General features: G+C 37.9%; 1 protein-coding gene across 1 annotated transcript in view; it reads left to right on the top strand.

The window, feature by feature from the left end:
* Positions 1-9,438: 9,438 nt before the first annotated feature.
* Positions 9,439-17,165, top strand: part of LOC117873920 (myotubularin-related protein 13-like) — a 40,731-nt gene continuing 33,004 nt past the window's right edge. Inside the window, exons 1-4 of the mRNA XM_034763822.1 lie at positions 9,439-9,566; positions 11,180-11,288; positions 12,933-13,046; positions 16,927-17,004. Of these exons, the coding sequence (XP_034619713.1) occupies positions 9,547-9,566; positions 11,180-11,288; positions 12,933-13,046; positions 16,927-17,004 (321 nt within the window). The 5' untranslated portion in view covers positions 9,439-9,546. The remainder of the gene's footprint in view (positions 9,567-11,179; positions 11,289-12,932; positions 13,047-16,926; positions 17,005-17,165) is intronic.

The raw sequence follows: 17,165 nt of genomic DNA, 5'->3' as shown, positions 1-17,165 counted from the left end.
GGAATTTCATAACTTTTCACATAATGCTGCTACATAAATTTCACCATGATGATACTGACCAGCAAGTTATGAGTTTTCAAATGATATCTCACAAGGCAAACTTATACAAAGATTATTACAATAGTGTGTAGGGTGTGAACACAGGTGCATTTCATCACACCCTCTGATTTACACCTTCATCCCAGGTTTAAGTTTGAATATGGCATGGAGATTGTATTGGTGTCATTGATCAATGGTCTCTATCTGGCAGTGGATGAAGACCCATTTATCTAATTATTTTATTATTGGTTGTCTTTAGCTTTACCTGATGTAGCCTGGACAGAGTTTTGTGTTGATGTGCCTTGGGGACTTTGGCAGAGGTGCACTTGAGTGTCTTCTCTGTCGGAGACTACAAGTAGTTTAGTATAGCTGGGCAATTGCTGATGTGCTTGCAAAGGTGCTTTTGTGTAGCAGAACTGATGAGTTCGGTTTTTTCACTCCTCCTTTTCAACTGGTTTATGGAATCACTGGGTGGCAGTGGCATCAGCATGAAGATTACAGTCAGCTCTTTCTCTCTCTCTAATTGTGCCATACATTGTGGCTGATCCGGTTTCCTAGTGACTAGACAATACTGAAGTTGGGTGAGAACTACCTGCCTGAAGCTCAACCTGGATAAAATATATGTAGGTAATGCTAATAGGTTATGAAGAAACAACTGTAGGAAATAGAGGAAAAATTGGAAAGAGTCCAGCAGAGGGCAACAAAAATGATTAGGGGGCTGGAGCACATGACTTATGAGGAGAGGATGAGGGAACTGGGATTGTTTAGTCTGCAGAAGAGAAGAATGAGGGGGGATTTGATAGCTGCTTTCAACTACCTGAAAGGGGGTTCCAAAGAGGATGGATCTAGACTGTTCTCAGTGGTATCTGATGACAGAACAAGGAGTAATGGTCTCAAGTTGCAGTTGGGGAGGTTTAGGTTGGATATTAGGAAAAACTTTTTCACTAGGAGGGTGGTGAAGCACTGGAATGGGTTACCTAGGGAGTTGGTGGAATCTCCTTCCTTAGAGGTTTTTAAGGTCAGGCTTGACAAAGCCCTGGCTGGGATGATTTAGTTGGGAATTGGTCCTGCTTTGATCGGGGGTTGGACTAGATGACCTCCTGAGGTCCCTTCTAAACCTGATATTCTATGATTCTATTTGTCCCTTCAAATAAAGATGTTTTGCCTCCGTCGGTGACTCGGGTTCACAACCTGATGTCCTGTTGGACACTCAACTGCTGATGCATGCTTTTTGTCACCTCTATATTGGAATCCTAGTAGTCCACACCAGTTGAGCTGTCACTTAAAGGCCTCTCTCAGAAACTTCAATTAGTTCAAAAGGCAATGTCTCATTTACTGTATGGTGCTCCTTGTAGGAAATGCATTACACCTATGCTCCAAAGACTAAACTGGCTTCATGTTCATTTCTAGGTCCAATTCAAAGTTTTGATTTTGATCTATAAAGCCCCTTTTGGTTTGGGTTCTATGTAACTTGAATATCACTTCTCTGTGCTTTATCCCAGCAGTTGAAATCATCAGGGACATTTGATTCCTGAGATATGTTTGACTGGTCAGGATGATCTGTTGAAGGCTCTGGAATTTAGAGTTTGCTCCTCTACTCTTTAGTCTGGCAAAGCCCAAATAAATTGACCTTTAGGGATGCTCAGTTCACCCATTTTCTGTCTGAAGGGGCTGAGTAATTTTGCATGTATGAACCGATATTGGATTGGGTGACAGAGTTTTATTAGTTTGTATTATAAATGTTCCTAGAGGTTGATGATAGCCATATCTTATGATGATAGATGGGGAAAATAAATTAGATTTGGCAGGGGTTACTTGTTTGAGAGTTGGTTTGAGTAAAGTTGTTGCCTTTTATTTATTAGTCAAGAATATCTATCTTCTCATTAGCAGTACTTCAGCAAAGTGCCTCTGTAGTTACTGTCTGTAACATCTAAAAATAAAAATGAAAGGTTTTCTGTGTTTTTCTCAACTGTTTTTGTTTCCTAATCGCCTTGAGATTTTGCACTGTACAAATCGTAAAACCTTTGTAACAGGCAGCGTCAACCTCCAGTGTTCTTTAGAGAAGTTTTTCGGTCATTGCTGACCCATTTCCTGGATTAGTCAGGCCAAATTGGGTAACTTTTTCGGGTAAGCTTTTCCTTATTGCCCATTATTCTAAGAGCCAGAAACCTGTTGCAGCATATTGGTTTGAGTCTATAGTGCTAGGTAAATTTCCCAAATCTTAGGTTTAAAACTTTAACTATAAAAAAGTTTTTAAAAAGTTAGCAATAGTAATTTAATCTCATGAAAGATTGCACTGTGAAATACAGTTAACAATTTGACAAACTTTGTGTCTGCACATACGCAGTGCTTAAATTGGTATTGCAGAACAACAGGAAGCAGACAGATTAATACATTTGTTAGGGTAGGATGTCAGATATTTTAGTACATATTACAAATCCTTTAAATCCTTGAAAACAGCAAAGGTCAGGAAGCCTTGTTTAAAATTTTCCAGCATATGTGTAAGGTTCAACAGGATGTATGTCTGCTTGTGGATTGTTAGATGAGTAGTCTGAAAAAATCAACTTGTTTGTTGTTTTTCATGTTGTCTGTTTGTGTCCTGACAGTTTAACATCAGATGTACCTTGAAGTCTGAAGTCACTAAGCAGTTCAAGGTTGCAAACAAGTATGGTTATGCTTTGTAGCATGAAAAATCCTCAAAAGTTGTTATTCTGTATTGCTTGCAATAATATCTCTCAGGGCTTGAAATGACATTTTGGTTGTTTGTCTGATTAGTCGAATGATTTAAGAAAGGAAGAAAAATAAGTAAACAAATTTTAGAGTTAGTGCTGTGATATCAGATATGGATTGATTTCAGAAACATAATACTGAACTTATGATATCTTTGAAAAAATATATTGTAAAGATATGCTGCAATATATGTGTATAAACACATAATTTTGTACTAAGCTGCTGTTCATCTCTTCTTCGGGTGTCTGTACATGGATGTAGGTATCTAACTTGAGACGCCCAATTTTAAAATCTTGCTTTGTGTGTTATATAGGGTATTTAACAAATAAATAAAATAATGCAATATGAATATCTCACAGCAGAGTCACACAAGTTTCAAAATCAGTCTGTGTATGAGAGACAAGTTTTAGTCCAAGAAGTTTACTGATGTAAGTTTAGTAAACCTACAACACTCCTTTGAGGAAGTCGGGATTAGACTGGGGACCAGCTTCTCATGGGGACATGGGATAGCTTCAGGACCCGATCACTAACCAAAAAACTGGAAGGTCCAAGAGATGTATGGGGACCAACTCCCCAGCTTGGGTACTGTTTGAAGAACCTGTCCCTAGGCATAGACTTCATATTTCCCAAACTCTAAATGTCTCATTCTGGAGTGCAAAGCCAAAGAGCTAGGGAACTGTGTCTGTAAACTGGCTTTTGAAAGGTATGCACAGATTATGTCCGCACCGCATCTTAAGCGAGGGGAGTGTCGGGGGTGGAGGACCGTTGTCTGGCTTTCTAGGGGAAGGGGCATACCACTTTAAGGGCAGAAAGGCACAGATGTTGCTGCAGATGCAGAGGAGGTCAGCATGGGGATGCTGACTCATTTCCCCCAAAGTGACTGGAAAGAGAGGAGGTCACAGCTGGGTGGGAGAAGCCCTCTTTCTCCTAGACCAAGTGGAGCAGCACCATCTTCCCACCCTTGAAAGTGGCAAAATACCAGGTTTGGTCAGATTCTGCTGTGAGCACTGTGCTAGCCACCCCTTTACTGGGGGGCTGGGAAGGAATTTTTCCCTTGCTGCCAGATTGGCCAAGGCAGACTGGGGAGGCGGGTTGCCTTCCCCACAGGGTTCAGGGATGGGGGCTTAGTTGAGGTGAACGTATGATGTCACAACTCATTATGTAAGTGTGTAGCAGCTGTTTAGTTCTGGCACTCCATAGGGAAGTGATACAGTGATCAGATAAATGGTTTGGTAAAGGATTTTAAGGAGATGTTTATTAAAGGAGCAGAAACTGGAGGAGCAGAAAACTGAGGATCCTATGACTGGCACAGCAGAGCCACCCCCCTCACCTTTATAACCCACCTTAACCCTCATTTGAGAGTGGAGGGGGATTGTAAGGTCCCAGCAGTGGGTTGGTTGGGAACCAGGATAGAAAAGGGGTGGGGAAGCCCCCCTCAGTAAATATTGAAATGATCATGGAGTTACCTGCACTGTATACTTTTGTCTGTTAGGTAGCCCCAGACAGCTGTTAATAAAGTTGTGGCCTAATTAAACTACATCCAGTGTCTCATGTCCTTCTTCCAGTATAGCATAAAGTGCATACCTTACAATTTAAGGTCTTTTTGAAAGTCCTTTTTTTCCAATTTTAATAAAGCACAAAAGACTCCTCGCTGAGCTCTATTTATAAGCCAAGTTTCAAACTGCATTCATCTGTTACTGCTGTAATCTGATCAAAAAAATGTGGCCAGGTTTTCTTTTCCAAAGAGAAATGGTGGTGATGGTTTGATGCTCATGTGCTCAGAACTCAAAAAAAAAAAGTCTGAATGATTTTAAAAATATAAACAATTTAATTGGCAGAGACCAAGCATGGACAATTCCAGGTCAAAGTTGAATTTATGAATGAGTGTAAAGAGTCAATTGTCAGATATTACATAGTGCAGTATACGCCCCCCCACACACACACACACACACACATCACAGATATATATGTACTACATATATAAATGTGTGCTTTCTGTATGTATGGTATATATTTACACACTGACCACAACATTCAGATTCCATTGTGTGTTTAAAAGTGATACGGCTTAATGCTCTTGAAAGATTTTGCCCATTCTTTTAATTTAGAGAATTGCAAATAAATAATTTAATTTGTTCATACTTTCTTTACATCTTATCCTATTATATTTGGCCTTTTAAAAAGTTATTTTGTTATCTATGATAACACCTAGTGATGAAGACAGAACTGGTGAACTCCAGACTCCGTGTAGTTGAATTCAAATGCCTAATCACTTATTCTACCATTTGTTTCAGAAGATTTTTTGCAAATGAAAAACTTATGGGACACTTTTGCTTGCATCCAAGATCAAATTTCAACAGGTAGAAAAGTGCTCACTCATCTAAACTTCAGCATAGAGTTATAGTCCATCTAGCTTCCAACATGCTTGTACTTGAAGTGATATTCTTAAGAGCTGAGAGTGTCTAACAGAAAAACAATCAAGGAATGAAAAATACACTGACCCAAAGTCCAAAACTTCCTGTAGTCAGTCCCGGACCAATATTTAAAAAAAAAAAAAAAAAAAAAAAAAGGCATTTTTAATCTGGTATCATAAACTATCAGAAATGAGTTGAATGCTATATGCTGTTGGCAAGCAGTGATTCTCAACTGTAAAATAGTATACTAGCTTGGTGTTTGCCCTGGCATGCTGTGTAATATTGTATTGTGCAACTACTTTGTTCTCACTGCTATTCTGTTTTCTTCCCCCCCCACCCCTCTCCCACTTGAGTTCTAGCATATTAATGACTGCTTTCTAGGCAGTTACTAGAACTAGAGGCTCAAGCTGCTGCTTTATCTGTCAGCTTGTTTGGAATACAGCATTCAAATGACATAAAATATTAGGTAGGACCAGTTCTTAAAAAAGCTGGAGTTTAGTGCTCACTTGTGAACCTATTTTTGTATTCAGACTTCTACAAATAGTGTATGTGGCACAAGTGGTGCTAAAACACCCACTTTTATGCAGTTTGTGTATACATACAAAATGTGTGGGGGAGTAGGTGGGTATATGTGTAAAAATATGTATCTGTGGGTGCATATATGTATAAGGAATACATTTTAAATTGGGACCTTGATCTTTTTCATAGAGTTGTGATATACTGGTTGTTTGTAACAGGATTCAAGGTAGAAGAGGAAAAGGTGAAGCAAATTTGTACTAAGAATGACCTGCCAGGGTTAGAAAGAGTTTGACAGACAAATACAAATGTTTCAGAGGAAATAAACTTTCCTAAGGTTTAGTTCTGGACAAGTAATCCATTAAAATATTTACCTGGTTGTGAAGATGGCCTGAGCCATTGGTTCTTTTAATCACTCAAGCAACTTCCTAAAGCGACTGTAGAACTAGCCTCATACTGGAAATCTTCCAAAATAATCCTGTTAGTAAGAAGCTTATTATATCTTAAAATAAGCTGCATGGATACATTGTATAAATATTGAAAGACATATACCATTTATATTGAGACATGGCAGTCCTTTATTAGTTAAATTGAACATACCTGTAATTTATTATAACAGCAAATTTTGTTCCTTATTAATGTTTTTGTCAACAGTAGCTTAATTATGCTGGTAGTTTTTAGAACTCTGTATTGTTTTGATATGTGATTGTGAACATGTACTTAGAATGATTTTCCCCCCCAAAAAAGGTTGATCCCAGATAATAGTTTACTGAGTATCCAAGGTATTTGAATTAAGATACTTTTTAAAGTTTTACATTCATCATAATCCACTGCAACCCCTTATGTCACATAGCTGGGAAAAAAATAGGACTTTTTGTCTCCACAGCTTGATTTCACCAGAGTATTTTGTTTAAACCCCCCTCCCCCCCCCCCCCCACCCCCCCCCCCCCCGCTATTTATAATACACAGCTGTAATCATTTTTATCAGGAAAATCTTTGATCTATTGTGATCTCTCATGTTAGAAGGCAAATATTGTGGCTTGGGGATGGGAGGGGAAAATTACCTTTTTAATGAATCTTTCTTTACAGATGTTGATCAGACGAGCATTGAGAAAATTTTGGTACACCAAAACTTTCTAATAAGTGAATATGGATGTTCCTGTCCTTCCTCTGGGTTTTATAGGAGTTGCCTTCCTTCCAGAATGCTTAGAGCACAGTAGCTTTTTCTTTTATTATAACATAGTTAATAGAACTATACAAGCTCTTCTAGGATGGTTTGTGAGTCAGATATACCTATAGTCAGCTGCTATGTCAGATTCTTACAAGAATATGATGAAGCAATCTAATAATATATATTTGTAACCTTTGTTGTAATAAGCTTGATTTTGAAGTTTCAGGTCAGCCTATTATCATCCACTTCAGGTTTATTCCTAAAAAGTGATTTTTGCTCGAAGTTGTTTTAGCTAGATGAAAAAAACTTGATTTTCTATAGAACCTTTCAAGTTTAATGTATCATTAACCCATGGCCTAGATCAGGGGTCGGCAACCTTTCAGAAGTGGTGTGCTGAGTCTTCATTTATTCACTCTAATTTAAGGTTTTGCGTGCCAGTAATACATTTAAACATTTTTAGAAGGTCTCTTTCTATAAGTCTATAATATATAACTAAAATATTGTTGTATATAAATTAAACAAGGTTTTTAAAATGTTTAAGAAGCTTCATTTAAAATTAAATTAAAATGCAGAGGCCCCCCGAACCAGAGGCCAGGACCTGGGCAGTGTGAGTGCCAAGGAAAATCAACTCATGTGCCGCCTTTGGCACGTGTGCCATAGGTTGCCTACTCCTGGCCTAGATACTGCTATTGATTGTGCTGGAGTCTGGAGCCTATAAACAGTTTTAGAAGTGTGTGAATATTGGTCTTTTCTTGCTCTCTCTAAGGAATGCTGTCTGAACTTTCACTTACAGATGTAGAACCACCTGAGAAGAGACATGGGTTCAGTAGCTCATTCAGAACTTTTTTTTAGTATACCATACAAATAAGACTTATAGATTCATAACTTACTGTTTCTTCAACTAGGACAATATGAACTTCCAGCCAACCCAGTCATTTTTCTAATCTTTTTTTCCATCTCTCAGTGGGTGGGAGGGTAGATTAACTTCCAAGAAGTAGATGAAAGAAAAGTAGTAGATCTAACTCTTCAGAATATAATCGTGACATTGCCGGTGCACTCATTAGATACAAACAATTGGACGGTATCACCCATGTTTTAAAGTAAACTGTTCTGCATTCATATTTGCAACAAGGCTTACCATCCTTCAGGTTGCTTGTCTCTCTCCATGTTTACATTGGCTTATGCCAGCCCCTTTTTGGTACTATGTGGATGGAGTTTGTAACCACAAACCATTATGTTACTCTTGACTCAGCCTTCTCAGAAGTCAGAATGAAGTGCTTACCCCCAATGTAATAGGCTCCAAATCTCAATTTTTTTAAAGAGAAACTAATTTTTCTGGCAATACAGAAAATATAAACTGATTTTAAGAAGCATTAAATAAAATTTAGTTAGGCAAAACTATGCTGTTTTAGAAGATCACTACAGAAAATTGCCTGTAAACAACCCCCCCCCCCCATCTTTATTAGGAAGGTAACGAGAAACCCTACATATGTGATGCAAGCCCTCTTAGTGACAACACAGTCTACGTCCTCAGGAAATTTTATGAATTGCAGCATTTCTCAAGAAATTTCATTATTTCTAGCAACAGAGGGTCCTGTGGCACCTTTAAGACTAACAGAAGTATTGGGAGCATAAGCTTTCGTGGGTAAGATGCAAGACTTGCATCTAAAGAAGTGAGGTTCTTACCCATGAAAGCTTATGCTCCCAATACTTCTGTTAGTCTTAAAGGTGCCACAGGACCCTCTGTTGCTTTTTACAGATTCAGACTAACACGGCTACCCCTCTGATATTATTTCTAGCATATCTCAAAGACACATCTATTTAAAAGGATGGGACTCTTTTTGTATAAAGGAAATGCATTTTTTTGGTCTTCCCCAGGAGTACATTACTTTGTAACCTATGCAACAGGTTATCCTTTATACCATCTTACCAAAACCAGTTTAATCGGCTTCATGTGTCTTGTCCTCAATCTTGCAGGGCTTGTTTAGACAGTCAGCTCCTCTTTAACTCCTTCCAATCACAAATATAGTGTCTAGGCCTTACAGGCCTTTGTTTAACCTAATGAGTCACAGAAAACACTTTTACAGATAAAAGTATTAATGTGTTTACTAGACAAACCTCATGAGCTCTTTGTCCATGATCAGCAATACTCACAGAGATAGTACATAAAGGTTCAGAAGTTGAGCTTGGATCAGCCACCAACAATGGGCTCTAGAGTCATGTTTACCTTTGCATACTACCATTTGCGGTCATTGTTAAGCACTGTTAGGATTGTTTTCAGAAGAGAAAATCCTTGGAAATGGGATAGAAAAGGCGGTGTAATAGAAAATATTTGAACTACTGGAAATTATTCACTGGGTGTTATACCAACTTGAAAAATAGAAAACAAAACTGATAGTCAAAGAAAAGGCAGAAAAATCACAGGATAAGGCATTTGCATACTTATTACAAATTTTCCTCCAGTGACTCCAAGAATTCTTAACAATTTTTCATTTTCATTCTTTGTTCTGTTTTGGTTATGGGTTTATCATTTGTAAAGCACACTTTTTTTTTTTTTTTAAAGGAATCCAAAATGTGCTGAGCTTGTTCTGTGCGGTCCTTACAGAAAATAAGGTTCTCTTTCACTCTGCAAGTTTTCAGAGGCTCAGTGATGCCTGTAGAGCACTGGAGTCTTTAATGTTTCCTCTCAAATATAGGTGAGTTTTGTTAGACAACTTTGACACTTTGGACTTGATGTTGAAAACCTGTATTTATACAAGTTATCTTTACTCATGCAAGGTGTGCCATTGAACTTAATGAACTATTTTCATGAATAAGGATTACCCACATAAGGAAAGGCTTTCAGGATCAGACATTTGGTCTTACGGTTTGTGTACTTCATCGATCAGACTCTCATTTAATCCATTTCAATGTAAATTGTATGTAATTTAACAAAAATACGGTGTAGACACCTTGACAGCAATACTACCTGATTATAAATCTCTTTTTCTAATGCAGTCATGGTCCACGAGCAGAGGCTGACACTTGTGCCAGTTTGTGCGATAGTTTTGTAAGGTGTACAGATGTCCACTATGGACTACGCTGCAATCAATAAATTAATTCCTTGTGAAAAAAGCCACATTTGAACCCAGTTTTTTAGGTCAAAAGGTAGTGTATCAGCATCTGAGGGCAACAGTCAGAGGTGCCATCACAGCTGGGGTAAGCATATCCGTGCTAGCTTTAATCTACCTAGCATGGCTAAAAGTAGCAGTGAAGATGCAGCAGTGCAGGCTGAACAAGCCCACTGGGAACCCTCAATGTATTTACATTGCTAGCCCGTCCTGGGGTCTGTGCCACCATGTCTTCACTGTTATTTTTAGGTAGGTTAGGTAGTTCAATGGTAGTGCGAGTATGCCTACCTGAGCTGCAGACCCACCTCCAATTGCAGTGTAGATATATTCTTAGTTGCACAAATGAAAGAGGTGTAATTCTAACGCAAGTGTCTGCAAAAGATACTTCTAAGATTGAGTATGCAGAATTCTTGTATTTGTTCAAAATAGTTCAAAGACAGGTTTGTATCTTAAACAACAATAGAAAAACTTCGTAACAGATTGAAAGTGAATTTTGAAATATTGTTCCTTAATGTTAAAATATCTGTGAAATTTCCCATGTCAAAATCAACCTTGGAGAGCCATGTGTCAGTGATGTTACATTTTTTTTTTATTTAGATCATATTTAAATATGACTCAGATCACAAGTAACATGAGTACAGTGGTCTCAGTTTAGTCCTAAATAAACATTGTCTGCATCACTAAACTCTACATTTGGGAATTTCATTATTATGTGACACTGTACAAAAGCAGTAATTAGCATTATATATTGTACTGCATGCTTTACTTCAAAAGTACTATGTTTTTAAAACTTAGTGTGCACTCCATAACAGATCTAATGTCTCTAGTGCAATAATAATCTCTTCGTACACATTTATCACATTAATGGGCACCATATAAGAGCCTAGATAGATTACTATGAATATTCTTTTTTGTCTTTTCTTCTTAGTTTACGTGCATATTCAAAAATAGTTTATCTATTTGTGATAGATTTTTATAAAGAAATTACAAGCCCCTTGTGATAATGGACTTCTTTATATTTTCATGCCAGAATGTTGTTCTAACTTTGAGTATGGTACTTCATAGTTGATGTACTGAATGCCCCAGAATTTTAATTGACAAATTATGAAGTAGTTATAATAGGTGGCAGGAAGGTAAAGAAAGACATCATGTAATGGGGCAGACAAAAAAGCATAACTTTTTATTAATTCTCTTCACAGTTATCCCTATATTCCAATTCTCCCTGCACAGCTGCTAGAAGTTCTCAGTTCACCAACGCCTTTCATTATTGGTGTACATTCCATCTTTTGTGCTGACATTCATGAGCTTGTAAGTATGCCTAAAAAGAATATGTACAGTCATGGTGTCAAATATGATATTTGTGTAGAGAATTTTTTGTTCTTCAAGCATCATAGTTTAAGCTATTCATAGCCATACAAAGTATACTCCTGGGGAGAATTCTGCGCCAAAAAATTAAAATTTTTGCACACAATTTGTTAAAATTCTGCATATTTATTTGTTAAAAAATAAATACAATCGCTCTGGTTTAAATTATTTTTAACTACAATACAATGGATGAAGAAAAGGAGTGGGGAGCACTGGAGGAAATCCCCCAAGCCCCCTCTGTAATAGTAATGTAACTAGTATTGACCCTTTACTGCTAGTTATTAGTCAACAAATATATGCAGCCATATACTCCGTGTTACATCATAGGCAACTGAAAAGTAAGCGAGGGCTGGGGACTCAAACTCACAATTTATATTGGCTACTGATCATCTCCAGAAAGGTCAGTAACAAACAGTTCATGAAGCACATTTTGATAGGAAATTTTTTCAGTCCAAAAATTTAGATCAATTGTAATCACTAAAGCACCATAAGCATTTATAAGGACACACTGTCCTGTACAATAAGACTCCGTTACACCACTTTGACAATGCAAGTAGCCTTAACATTTTTAGACCTGTTTTATACTCCTGGGGGAATTCACTAATAACAATGGGAACAATTCACTAAGCAGGCAAGCTGCTATATTCTGCTGTGTCTGAGGAGACACTCCTACCTTCCCAGAAACACCCCAAAGCCCTGCCCTTTCACCCTGAGCATGCCGCAATAGCGATTGAGAGGGGACAGAGTATCTCTCTGTCTCAAACACACGATTGCCCAGCCCTCCCGTCCCAGCGGTGATTTATGTCTCTACTGGCTGCACCAGGTGCCCAAACAATGCAGGCAGGGGTGCATGACCGCTTTTGCAGCTTCCCTTTGCGTCCCCTTCAGAAGCCATTTTTCTGTGGGGAAGCAAAGAAATCTGCGGGGGCCATGGATTCCGCACACACACAGTGACACAGAATTCCCCCAGGAATAAAAGTACCAGTAGATAAAGCAGGACAATCAGTAATGGGCAAAAACAAACAAAAAAACCTCACACACCAATTAATTGAACCTGTTGTAAATTCTTCTACAAATACCAATATAACCTGTCAGAAGGAAATAGGGTGAGGGAAGGAAAAACTCAGAAGAATGATTTTGCGATTAAGATGCAGGGTGTAAAGTCAAGACAGCGATATATTTCGAACTCTGCTTCAGACTTCTGTTGTGACCTTGAGCAATTCAATTAGACCAACATTTGCCAAGGTATCCTTTGATTTTTTGGAGTTGTGATTGCTCAGCACTTCTGAAATTCAGTCATAAGCTATCTCAAGTTGGAGACCCTAAAACTGAGGCACCCAGAACTAGAGGCCACTCTTGAAAGTTTGGCCTCTCTCTCTCTGAGTCACATAGGTGTTTTGAGGTTACATTCATTAATATTATTTGTGCTCAAGCTCCTTCATTAAGGGCACTATAGAATTGTGAAGTAATATTATCTTCACTCATTTTAGGTTAAATCATATGTAAAATCTGAAATGTCCATTTGGTGTTTTAACTGTGTGCATCAGAGAACATACTATATATAAAATATTTGTTTTTCTTTTTCAGTTGGATGTAATTATAGCAGACCTGGATGGAGGCACAATTAAAATTCCTGAATGTATTCATCTATCTCAGCTCCCAGAGCCACTGCTACATCAAACTCAAACAGCTCTTTCTTTAGTACGTCTCATTTCCTGATCAGCTTGTCCAGATCTTTTTAAAAATGTAAAAAGAAAAAATAAAATCTCTGAATATTATGAAACATTTTGAAAATGACTTATGAAGATTTAAAAGAAAGATGAATTAACTCCTAAATGCATTGTATGTGAATACCATAAATACTTAGAATTTAAAAGATGGAGATTACACTGGGCCCTAAAGGCCCATCAGTCTACTCTTTGGCAAGCAATTTTTGTTATATGCAGGTATACCCAGATATGATATTGGAGGTTTATATATTTTTTCTCTTAAACATCATCTCAGGTTTAGAATCATAGGACTGGAAGGGGCCTTCAGAGGTGATCTAGGCCAGTCCCCTGGACTCATGGCAGGACAATTATTATCTAGACCATCCCTGGCATGTGTTTGTCTAACCTGCTCTTAAAAATCTCCAATGATGGAGATTCCACAACCTCCCTGGGCAATTTATTCCAGTGCTTAACCACCCTGACAATTAGGAAGTTTTTCCAACGTCCAACTAAACCTCCTTTGCTGCAATTTAAGCCCATTGCTTCTCGTCCTATCCTCAGAAGTTAAGGAAAACAATTTTTCTCCCTCTTCCTTGCAACAACCTTTTATGTACTTGAAAACTGTAGTCATGTCCCCCTCAGTCTTCTCTTTTCCAGACTAAACAAACCCAATTTTTTCAATCTTCCCTCAGAGGTCATGTTTTCTAGACCTTTAAATAATTTTTGCTGCTCTTCTCTGGACTGTTTTCAAGTTGTCCACATCTTTCCTGAAATGTGGCACCCAGAACTGGATACAATACTCCAGTTGAAGCCTAATCAGTGCGGAGTAGAGTGTCTTGCTTACAATTCTCGTGTCTTGCTTACAACACGCCTACTAATACATCCCAGAATGATGTTCGCTATTTTTTTTTTTGCAACAGTTTTACACTGTTGACTCATATTTAGTTTGTGGTCCACTATGACTCCTGATCCCTTTCTGCAATACTCCTTTCTAGGCAGTCATTTCCAATTTTGTATGTGTGCAACTGATTGTTCCTTCCTAAATGGAGTACTTTGCATTTCTCCTTATTGAATTTCATCCTGTTTACTTCCGACCATTCTCCAGTTTGTCCAGATCATTTAGAATTATAATCCTGTCCTCCAAAGCACTTGCAACCCTTCCCAGCTTGGTATCATCCACAAACTTTGTAAGTGTATGCTCTATGCCAGTGGGGGGCAACCTGCGGCCCACTGGCTGCATGCAGCCTCTCAGGGTAATCCGCTGGCGGGCCGCCAGACAGGTTGTTTACATTTGCACGGCCATCCGCAACTCCCAGTGGCCGCAGTTCACCATTCCCGGCCAATGGGAGCTGTGGGAAGCTGCGGCCAGCACGTCCCTGCGTCCTGCGCTGCTTCCCACAGCTCCCATTGGTCGAGAACGACGAACCGCGGCCACTGGGAGCTGCGGGCTGCCGTGCAAATGTAAACAAACTGTCTGGCAGCCTGCCAGCGGATTACCCTGATGAGCCACAGGTTGCCCACCACTGCTCTATGCCATTATCTAAATCATTGATGAAGATATTGAACAGAACCGGACCCAGAACTGATCCCTGCGGGACCCCACTTGTTATGCTCTTCCAGCATGACTGTGAACCACTGATAACTACTCTCTGGGAATGGTTTTTCAACCAGTTATGATCCCACTTATAGTAGCTCCATTTAGATTGATTTTCCCTAATTTATTTACATACAAACCTACCTTGGTGTAATTGGGCTCAACTCTGTTGAAGCCATTGAAGCTTATGCCAGGGTTAAGTTGAACCCAGCATGTTCACTTCCTTAAGCCTTTCCTCATAAGGAACTCTTTGCTTCTCTCTGCTCTTTTTAGAAAAATGCCTTTCACCTTTCTATGCCTAGAATTGCACACAGTACTCTGTTAACAAAACTCTTTTTAAAAGAACTATTATCTTTCTTGATTTATAACTAATGCCACTTATCACATATCCTAAGATTTCATTCATTTATGGCATGTTGTGTCTTCTTAACATCTGAGAAGGGGAAAGTGACCTTTTTCTCCCTAATAGTACATTTGGAAATACATCTCAGTTTAATATTTTGCTTTAACAATTATTACTGAAAATTCAGCTGCTTTATTATGATTTACCTTGGTGGCTTTTCAGTTGAATGCACAATTCCAAGAATCCATTTTAATTTTAAATTACTGTGATGCCTGGCAAAAGAATTGTAAAAGAAGAGCTGAGTTTTGCAGTAAATATTTTTTTTTTATGCTTGATTATCATTCCACATTGAGGAATCACCACAAGCTTCCTGTCATCAAAGGAACTGTCTTTATCCAGCATTATCAAAAACTGAAAAATGCTGTTTCAAACATTTTTGGTCTGACCAATAGGGCCAACCTCATATGGTGACTGATTTCCCGACACAGCTTTTATAATGGTTGGGTTATTTCACTTTTCTTTCCTTATTCCGTCCATCTTTCCTTCCTCTTCTCTTTTATAGGGTTGACCACACTGGAGCTCGTCCATGGTCATTTCATGTGCATGCTTTGCTGTGTGGTTCAGGCAAAAGTTTTAACCCTAAGAAGAAGGGAAAACAAATGAAAGAAAATTGGATGGAGTTACAGATTGTGTGTGTGTGTGACAATAGATTTTATTTTAATGTAGTGGCTTAGCACCAGAATTTAAACTGAGGAGTTACCAAAGCTAAGTTACAGCTTCATTATCAGTACTTTTAAACAGAGTAAGTAAATAGGCCAAGATTTTCAAATAACCAAAGCATCCAATATCATTAGTTATGGGCTCTTAACTCAAAACACCTTGGAAGAGCCTGATTTTCAGAGAGCAGGTGCTCAGCTTTGTATGAAAATCACGCCCCTTTAATGTTTGTCAGTTTGAGCACCCAAAATCACTAGTCACATTTGAAAATCTAGACTATACTCTGCAATAGAGAGTCAATTTATGTTTTGCATATACCATAAGATATAGTTACAGAAGAATTGAGTTATTTTCTTGACTGCCACAGACGCCCTGTGTGACTTTAGGCAGATATCTTAACCTTCTCTGCATCAGCTAACACAAATGTAAAATCAGGATAATAATTCGTACCTACTTCACAAGGGCTTTGGAATCTTGATTAATATTTACTAAATGCTTTGAGATGGTTGGACAAAAGATGTTCTAGGAGTGCACGTAATTGTTGTTGTTACTAATAAAAATAATTTCTTTATTGACTAATGACCTGACAAATATCACTGAAAATGTAATCCATTTTCTGGATACAGAAGTGCAAAAGTAATTTAAATGAGTGTACCTTCAGTTCTGTTCTGGCCCTACCAGCAAGTGTTTATATAAAATTCCTGTTGAATTCTACGAAGAAAATGCTATGCACAAAGGAACAGAAAAATCAAAAAGGCAAAATAAGCAAAAAACCTAAAACATTTTCCTTGCTACATTATACTCCAAAAAATTCCTTTTCAGATTTAGAATTTTTTCAAAAATTTCATCCCAGAGATATTTATGTTTTGCAGTTATAAGCCTCTGCAATACAGGAGTTGCAAATCAAAACCAGTTAGAAATAATAGTGATGGCACAAACTTTAACAATGCTGCTTATGACATTTAAGATGACAACCCTGGCTTTCAACACCAACTAAAATCTATTGCAAATACTCCCCGTATTCCATCAATTGAACAAGGACGTTTTAATTCCTAATTTTTGTGTAGTATTTAGGGTTTAATTGTGTATGCATCATTTTTAAAGTATTTACAGTGCAAAGAGTATTAACAAAAATTAAATAGGACCAGGAAAAAAGTTAACAATTCAATTTGTATTCACGTTTTAACAATTATTTTCATTAATTAAAAAATGTCATAGGTTTTACACCCCGATTTGGAAACGGCAGATTATGCATTCCCTCCACCACGAACAGGTTTATCACACTCAAAAATGCTGGTAAGACATATTATTTCTGACTTTGTAATAAATAGAAAAATATTAAGTTTTTAGAATAAGCTTCTTTTAAGAAGCTAGATTTCTGTAGTTAGTTTTCTCTATTCTTCTACAATATATATGAGGAGGAAAAAGTTCTTTAGCTAGGAAATACTATAAATATT

Source organism: Trachemys scripta, chromosome 2 (genome assembly GCF_013100865.1).
Source record: "Trachemys scripta elegans isolate TJP31775 chromosome 2, CAS_Tse_1.0, whole genome shotgun sequence".
NCBI lineage: Eukaryota > Metazoa > Chordata > Testudines > Emydidae > Trachemys > Trachemys scripta.
Note: the sequence above shows the minus strand (reverse complement) of the source record. Positions and strands in the feature narration are given on the sequence as shown.